General features: G+C 40.6%; 1 protein-coding gene across 1 annotated transcript; it reads left to right on the plus strand.

Moving 5' to 3' along the window:
* Positions 1–598: 598 nt before the first annotated feature.
* serpini1 (serpin peptidase inhibitor, clade I (neuroserpin), member 1) lies at positions 599–8,487 on the plus strand. The gene is made up of 8 exons (XM_084558353.1): positions 599–1,020; positions 2,325–2,555; positions 2,841–3,035; positions 5,855–6,059; positions 6,346–6,443; positions 7,022–7,108; positions 7,723–7,812; positions 7,919–8,487. The coding sequence occupies exons 1-8, from the start codon at positions 753–755 to the stop codon at positions 7,993–7,995; spliced, it is 1,251 nt and encodes a 416-aa protein (XP_084414479.1). The 5' UTR covers positions 599–752; the 3' UTR covers positions 7,996–8,487.
* Positions 8,488–9,065: the final 578 nt, after the last annotated feature.

Below are 9,065 nucleotides of genomic sequence, written 5' to 3' on the forward strand. Positions count from 1 at the left end.
ACACGCGCACATAGAGTGAAGGAACAAGGCACATTTAATTCAAGATGATAAGATGGTCATGAAATATGTATAAGTTCATTTATCAGATCGTTCAGAATAGCAGTACTGACTGCAGTCAGCACTACATCTACAACTGTACTGTATGTAAATATTACTGCACATTCTTGTTCATCTTGTTTCTTTCCGGATTATTTCAGCCGTTTTACACTGTTCCTTTGCATTTGCTGTATAGGGTTGCTTCTTCTCTTTAATCTATAGTTTGTATTTGCAGAATGATTGACAGTTCCTCTGTTTTCATTTCATCACACACCTCTGCTCTGTCTTTCATCTGTGTCTCTTTCAAAATCTGCTTGTCCTTCATCCCCTTCTGTCCTTTACACAGTAATCTTCTCTACCTTAATCTCTTTCTCTCTCCTTCACTTCCTTATGCAAGCCTGTTGTCTGCCTTCACCTCTCTGTCCTGTCTGCACACTCCTCTGTCTGCTTTTGGCTGTCCTCTCCCCAAATCAAATCTTATCTTGTCTTCCATCCGTCCATCCATCCATCCTTTCACACTTCTTTGACTGCCCACCTCTTTTCCTTTTGCTTAACCCTTTACCCCAGTCCATCCATTCCTCTATCTTTCCTCCAAACATGTCTTCTACTTTTTTTGCCCTGTCATTCCTTCAATCTCTCCACCATCACACCACCATCAAGTTTATATTCTTCTTCTTTATTCTTGTTTCTCTCAGCTCTCTGAGGCCTGTGCTGCGATGTTGATCCTGGACGTTTTGTCCCCTCTCCTCCTCCTCTCCATCCTGTTGCCGGGCTACGGTTGCCGGGCGGCGGACATTCCAGAGGACACTACATCAGAGTTTTCAGTCAGACTGTACCACCGGCTGCAGGCAGCGGGGGGTCAGGACAACATCATTTTCTCCCCGCTGAGCGTGGCCGTGGCCCTGGGCATGGTGGAGCTGGGAGCCAGGGGGGCTTCGCTCGAGGAGATACGACAGGCCGTAGGATTCAACCATCTGCTGCCAGGTGAGGGACTCAGAGGTCACCTGGGCAAAGGAAGAGGAGTTGGATCAAATTCACGACAGCAGTTGAAAATCTTCGGCATTTTTTTTTTTTACCAAGTCAATTTATTCAATTAAAAGGGCTCATTGATCTAGGTTATTTAGACTTTTAGCAGCAGGTCAACTCAGATGTTGGGATTTAATATTAGTTTAGATAATGTTATTGACTGCTTTTAGTGTTACATTATATCTATTCATGATGTAGGTGCTTTTATTACCTAATTCCTGTTTAAACTTCCACTAAGAGGAAGTAAAACCATCACAGAAACTAGAGTCTTGGTTTGATCCTTTCACACTGACCTCACTTTCCACATTCAGGTTAAAAGTACAGTTCATGTAACCAGATTTTCTCATTTACGAATGTGGCTAAAAGCATCTCTATCGCTACTGCTACTCCTAGAAGAAAGGAAATATAGGAACTGATGTGTTTTGATGTGTTTATATTGGATTCCAATACATTTTGGAACAGATTTCTAAATTTAAAGGCCCATATCAGCTAACGAGACCTCTCAAGTGAAAACTGCCTTTAGCTTTTATGTACCTCACCTCTGGAATATGCTAATCAACATGTTAAGTGTACTCCCAATGCTATCATCTTTTAAACTAAACTGAAAAGACTCCGTTATACCTACAACTTTGAATAGTCTGATTTGGTGCTTTTAATGATTTTATTATAATTTAATTCTATCCTATATTGGTGGCTTCCGTTCAAAATGTCCGATCTGTGCAGCATGTCCTGCTTCCAGCTGGAATGAAATGTGTTATATAAAATAAAGGTTTTGCTCTTGTGTTTAAATTTGGATAGTGGTGTACATGCACACCAGCCATTAGTTCCATTTTAAGGCTTAGTAAATACATTTGTTACATATTTAAAGCTTTATGTATACACTTTTATGATCTATCCTTGATGCTGAAAACAGAAGGCTGAATGACACAAGAAAGGTTCTTCATAAAATGTGAAATCATAACACAAGTTAGAGATCCAGATACTTGAATAATAAATATATGCTGTGTTACATGAAAATTCATTTCCATTAAAAAGAGATAAAATAGTTTTAGCAGTTTTTTTCTCTTGTTGAGGATGACATCTTAGAAGGAAGACATTTGTGAGTTATATAATTTGTATTTTATGTCCGTATTTTGTATCAGTTTTTTTAAAATGTTTTCTCTTCCTTTACCTTTAACACGGGTTTTATTCTAGAATAACCTGATAGCACAGTAAATGTGACGAATGCACCTACAGTATAAATAGCTCCTTCTGTTCTCCAGGTGTGGAGTTCTCTCTGCTCCAGAACCTGACAGCGGCTCTGTCGGATGATGACACCCACTACGTGATCCGATTCGCCAACAGCCTCTTCCTGCAGGAGGGTGTCACATTTAACCCTGAGTTTCTGCACCTGATGAGGAAGTACTTCAGGGCTGATGTGGAAACGGTGGACTTCAGCGAGTCATCAGCCGTGGCCGAGCAGATCAACAGCTGGGTGGAGAATCACACAGAGAGTGAGTTGGAGAGAGGAGAGGAGGAGAATGATGCAGATCAAATCCTTACATATGTATTCATCACATGTTTAAAAAGGACCTGGCGCATTATCAGACAAGGTTACATTAGTGTTTGATTGCATCATTGTGTACAAGGACAGATTATTTACTACATTTCCAACCTTGAAATGAACCAATCTGTCCCAATCCTTAGTTGTGACTTCAAAAGCTCCACTGGAGCAGGTGCTATATCCTCGGGATAGTGAAAAATAAATCCTAATACACTCTACAAATTGCTCCTTCCAGGTAAGATCCGTGCGCTGCTTTCGGCAGAGGACTTCAGCAGCGTGACCCGTCTGACCCTCGTGAACGCGGTGTATTTCAGAGGCTCCTGGAAAAACCAGTTCAGGCCAGAGAACACCAGGACCTTTTCCTTCAGCAAAGACGACGGCTCTGAAGTCCAGACACTCATGATGTACCAACAGGGAGACTTCTACTATGGTAGGGAAGAGTTCTGTGTGTCCCTCTGTGTGTGTGTGTGTGTGTGTGTGTGTGTGTGTGTGTGTGTGTGTGTGGGTGTGTGTGTGTGTGTGTGTGTGTGTATATATATTTGTAGAACTGTACTTGTGGCTTTTTCTTCGGTGCCCTTGATTTTCAGCTCATACTTCCTGGGGTTATTTAAAATGTTAATCTGAGATGTAAAATATTCATTTTTGGAGTGTTATTCCAAGGAAAGGCTCTTTTTATCTGCTCAGTGAGCTTTATGCTGTAAAAATTCTCCTCACTTGTTCAAACACGTCTGGTACATCGTTTTGGTTCAGTATTATATTTTAAAGGCTGCCTTCTTAATGTCAAAATATTAGCAGTGCTGTGACAGTATCGAGTTGTGAACTAGCTTTTTCTAATGTACTCTGACAGAAGGCAGAACAAACAGGACTCAGTCTTTTAAGTCTGTTGACATCTGTTTATGTCCTGTTTGGTTTATTCATCATTTCCTTCCAACATCTGTCCCTCTGCTTTGCTGGATGCTGAATTCTAGGAGATGTTTTATTGACATCTGTTTCTAATTATATGGCAGCCATATTATTTTATCTTTACTACTCATTTCTACATTTCTCCAGATTATTAAAAAGTAGTAAAGTCTTGTGAGAATTATTTCCAAGGTGAAAAGTATGCATCTTTTTCATGCAATGCCATCCGGCTATGATGCTACTCATTAGATCAGTATGGCGGCTCCGGTTGTCGCCATCTTAGCAGAGACCGATTCCACCTGACTCCCATGTAATAAAATAAAAATGACGGAAGAGGTGGAGCATGAGCGGAACTGTCATAAGCTGCAGTTCCCTGCGAATGCATTCATCTCTCCCTCAAAGCAGCCACGCCCTAAAGTATTCTTAAATTATGCTTACATACTTTAAGCCTTTATGCAATTTAAACTTGTAATTTATACATAAAATCTGCCCTGTACTCTGGCATGTGAACATTAGCTATAGAAATCAAAACAGTTTTTTGTACCAGGCTGTAAACGAGTTTATATCTGCTTTAATTTTAACTTTGGGATTGACTCGCTCCTGGGGAGAGCCTCGAGTGGTCATTTGAGGAACTGCAGCTTATGACAGTTCTGTGTTGGCTTCATTTTTCAGCTGTTTGGTGGCTTGTGAACATTATTTGTATCCATTCCAGGAAAATGTGTTGATTAGAGGCTATTTTACATTAACTAAATTTAAATACCATATTCATATTTAAGACTGCTTTTTCAGTGTCTTAATTTGATTGTTTTGAGTCAGCTGTACCTGTGTTTTCCTCAAAGCTCCTAACAAACTGTCCAGAATCCTGTAGTTTGGCTGTATTGCTGTTACATGTCAATAATTCCAGTCTGTCCCTTCTGCATCAGTTACATCATATCCTTACTGCACTGCTGCTAAAGTTGGTTCATTTCAGATATTTTGATTCCCTCTATATAGTATGTGTTGTGCGATTGCAAACTTGCAGAGACCTCCTTCACACGTAGTACTGTGATACTCAAGATCACGAGAATCTGTGCATGTGTAAACCGGCGTGTGGATTTATTTGTTATAAAACAGGGACAGGCCCTTGGGGAGAAGGTTGCATTCTTATTCTGAAGCACAATCATATTGGTTAAGTGAAAATGTTTTGGTAAGCTACATCTCATTCTTTCCTGCATCGATGCCTCACTCTGCTACTCAAAATTCTAATTTAATGAAGGATGATCAGTCTTTTTGTTGCTATTCTCCCCTTTAAGCTGCTTCAAAAGAAATCTGTGCAAATAATCAGATCAAATCATGGCAGTGTTAGTGGGTGGGTTAATCTTGCGTTTAAAATTAAAATCTGCTTGGAGTATCCTGCCTCACTTAATTCAAGTAAATATGTCTTCCCTTGTCTTGATTATAACTTTTATCGCAAGGTTTTGTTTCATCAGAAACTATGAATAAAGATCCACCTCAAAGCTGTGAAGCTGTGAATCTTAGGGGCCAGATACAAATACAGCACAGTCTGTTCGCACCTGACATTTTAAGTGTGTCTCTAATTGTGTCTCAAGATCCAATCGTCAACAGACGTCATGGGTGCAGAAGTATATTTTAACACCTGCTATCTCTAATGGATCACCAACTACTGCTGTATCAAAACTACAAAGAGTTGTTTGCTGTGTGTGTGCCATGACACGAGGACTAGGAACAAGCTGCAATGCATGCACACACATTAAATTATCATTATTTATTGATCCGCCCTGACGTTAATTATTTTAGAGCCCTGCATAAACTGTTTATAACTGAAACCCTGGAAGCATCCATAAGAGGTCTGAGCAGTCCCTACGTCTATGTACTGTGTCACTGAGAACATATCGACTCTTACTGTTTGTTTGAGCACGTCACGCATGCTGATATCTCTGTAGTGTGTGGGCAGTTACATTCTCATGTGTCTATATATACATGCTATATTGTTTTTTTTCTGCATGCACAGTCAGTTTTGTGTCTATAAAAAGGGGAATGCACAGGCAGTCAAACACACTGTAAGCAGAAGGCAACTACATACAGTGTACTGCGCATGTAATCCATTTTCACAGCAAAAGCCCTTGAAGTTAAGCATCACTGGCTTTTAATTAAAGCGTCACCGAAATGACCACACACACGCTGCAGTCAATACATCCAATCAATGGGCCTCAACGTGTTTTCATTCTTCTGCAAAGTTCACAAACACGTCACAGGAGGCGCCAGTGCGTGTGTACGTGAATACTTTCACATGATGCGCACATCTTGTTTGAGACCTACCGTTGCATATGTTTCCTCCACCTCATTCAGGTGAGTTCAGCGACGGTTCACAGGAAGCTGGCGGGGTGTACCAGGTCCTGGAAATGCCCTATGAGGGAGAGGACATGTCCATGATGATCGTTCTGCCTCGGCAGGAGGTGCCGCTGGCTTCCCTGGAGCCCATCATCAAAGCGCCGCTGTTGGAGGAGTGGGCTAACAATGTCAAACGACAGAAGGTGGAAGTCTACCTGCCGAGGTTAGAGATGACGCTCATCCCCTTTTGCTTCTGTGATGATTCCACACGTACATTGTGTTGTGTTACCTAACCCACTAATCTTCCTGCATAGGAGCACAAAAATAAGTGTGCAGCTACACACACAACGTGAATACAACATAGGAAAGGACTTCATGCCTTGCTGTTTAACATGTCACCGTTTGATTATGATTTAGATCATCTAAAGTTTAATTCACTTCCTGCATCCTCCTGTGTCGCAGTAATGACTATAATTAACTGACCTTTTTACTCGCACCTCACTGTTCAGGTTTAAGGTGGAACAGAAGATTGATCTGAGGAGCACACTGCAGGAGCTGGGAATAAAGAACATCTTCACCAACGATGCTGATCTATCTGCCATGACAGGTGACGCATAGCTGCGTGGAGAAACCCAGACACATACACAGTGCATCAGATACAAAATACTGACACGTGCATATCAGTAAATTATTATAAAACAGATACAAAGTCAAAGAAATCATCTCCTAACAGGGTTTAGTGTGAGAGTTAATATTTCTCCTTCTTGACAGCAGTAAAATAGCCTTCAGTACTTTCTAAGGTAACCAAGGTAACTGGCACTGAGTGGGCAGGTCAGAGCTGTCACATCATCCATTATAAATAGATCCAGACAGGGAAATGGATAGAGTATATACACACAGACAGAGAAACTTAAATATGTTGGGATAATTTACATGTAAAGCAAAAAACATGATAATAAAATAAGTTGTCCGTAGGCTGTACATACTTTGGGACGTCTTGTATTGCTAAAACATCCTCTGCTCAACATTACTCCGAGGGCCTGAGTATACGATAAGATTTAGCGGAGCGTGCTCTGCAGCTCTCACTGTACATGCAGATTAGATGTTGTCACATCATTCTCTGATATGATTTACATTATAAAGACAAAGCAATGAGCTGTGTGCTTTTGTGTGTGTATTGTCCAGATGGTAAGGACCTGTACATTGGGAAAGCGGTGCAGAAAGCCTACCTGGAGGTGACGGAGGAGGGGGCAGAGGGAGCCGCTGGGTCAGGTACACGTTTAAGTTTTTTTGATCACCCTGATCATTGACGTACTACATTTTTATCATGTGACTATGTCACTGTCAGCACATAACATAATAACAGGCCAACCAGAGAAAAAATGTGTCATGTAACCACCTCATTTGGAACAGACTGGCCTGATCATAAGGAATCATACTGAGAGTGTTGGTGTAAACCTTTCATAATCCTTTCAATATGAAAATTTAAAATACATATAGAAGTTTTTCAAGTAAGAGTCTGAAAAGATGAACACAGTGAAATGAGCATGAAAATGCGAGCCTTGCTCAGTTATCTTTTTCTTTTGAATGAACTGAATGTTGTCAATAAAGTAAAAATAAATATTCCAGTTGTCCATCTAAATATAGCCACTGGTATCTCAAAAACCACGCTCAAACAAAGGCACTTCTTTGATACCTCAGAACTGATGGAGCCACTTGGATGAGTAGTGAAACATCATCAAGAAAAGTCAGACAAGGGCAGTTGTCTTTGTTTTAGCTTTGTTTTGCGTTTTTTTTGGATATACCATGACCTGGATGACTAAGAATCTTCACAGATGTAGCCACTGAGCATCATCCCTCTCTCTCTCTTTGTTTCTCTCTCTAAGGAATGATTGCCCTGACCAGGACTCTGGTGCTGTACCCACAAGTCATGGCGGATCACCCATTCTTCTTTGTCATCAGAAACAGAAGGACAGGTGTGTGTGTGTGTGTGTGTTGCCTGATGCATATAATGTCTTTTTGTATGTGTTAGCGTTGCATTAGTAATTGTAAGTGTTTTAACGCGACTTTCTGTCCTCCCAGGGTCCATCCTCTTCATGGGCAGGGTCATGACCCCTGAAGTCATCGATCCCAGCGACCATGACTTTGACTCCATGTGACCACGAGGTTGCTCATCCTCAGTCAATCAGATCCTGACGTCATAAAAGCTACCTATCCTCTATCACCATCTTCAGCTGTGTTTTCTACTCTTTATGAGAAAAAAAAAAGATATAAACTGAATATTATACAATATATTATATATTGAAACATGACATACGACATATAATGTGACTGTGTTTTGATACTGGAAGCTTTAAATTCTTGGATACGGTCGTGCAGAAAGAGGAAGTTGTAAATATTCTCTAGTGAAGTAGGGTGTGTATATGAGCTGGTGTGTAATCCACGCACAACCCCTTTAAGTTCAGCAGCTTCATACTCTCTTGCGCGCCCACAAACGATGCACAAAAACTATTTAAAACTAGAAACTCTTTCTCCTCCTTTAATTACATCCCTGTACATTTGACATGGTGTTCTATATATACTTATATATATGCTGAGTATTTATTGCAGAAAACACATTTTGTCCTTTACAATAAATCTTAGTAATATGTTCCAGGCAGTATTGAGACGTTTTTTTTTTTGTTTTTTTTTTTTTTTTACACTTAGGCACATGGCTAAACTGCTGATATAACTAATATGCCTTATCACATCTGAGTGGTTGATTAAGCCCCAGCTGGGCGTCTTACAGGTGAGCAGAGGGGACTGCTTGACTAAGGCGGGTTGCTATGGAGACAGAGTGGTGCATGCAGGTGCGCTGAAGGAGCTCTGCAGCACTGTTTTGGGTGTACATACGGGGAGAAACAGTAACACCAGCTGTATTGAGTATTTTATTCAATAAAAACATGAATGTGCTCCCAATAAAAAACATATATCCATCTCTGTGTGCAGATGTTGTTTTTCTATTGTTAACTGCATTTTAATTCATGCCCTCATGGACTATAAACAGTGTGAAAATCACTAATAAGACGTGCTGTAACAACCTTCCATCTACTGTTCGGTTTTAGTTCTCTAAATAGAGGATTTAGTGTGAATGAGGCATGCATGCCATGCCTCGGTTATGGAGCCCTCAGTTACTGAATAATAAAAGACAGGCACAGAGAAGTTGGCTGTTCAACTGTAACTCAGTTTC

Source organism: Chelon labrosus, assembly GCF_963514085.1.
Source record: "Chelon labrosus genome assembly, chromosome: 13".
NCBI classification, from domain to species: domain Eukaryota; kingdom Metazoa; phylum Chordata; class Actinopteri; order Mugiliformes; family Mugilidae; genus Chelon; species Chelon labrosus.

Bases quoted from the DNA above. Each gene is read 5' to 3' on its own strand.
- serpini1 (XM_084558353.1), top strand. From the start codon at position 753: ATGTTGATCCTGGACGTTTTGTCCCCTCTCCTCCTCCTCTCCATCCTG. The intron at 6,060-6,345 runs GTTAGAGATGAC...CTCACTGTTCAG, and splicing joins GTGGAAGTCTACCTGCCGAG to GTTTAAGGTGGAACAGAAGA. The intron at 7,813-7,918 runs GTGTGTGTGTGT...CTGTCCTCCCAG, and splicing joins CATCAGAAACAGAAGGACAG to GGTCCATCCTCTTCATGGGC.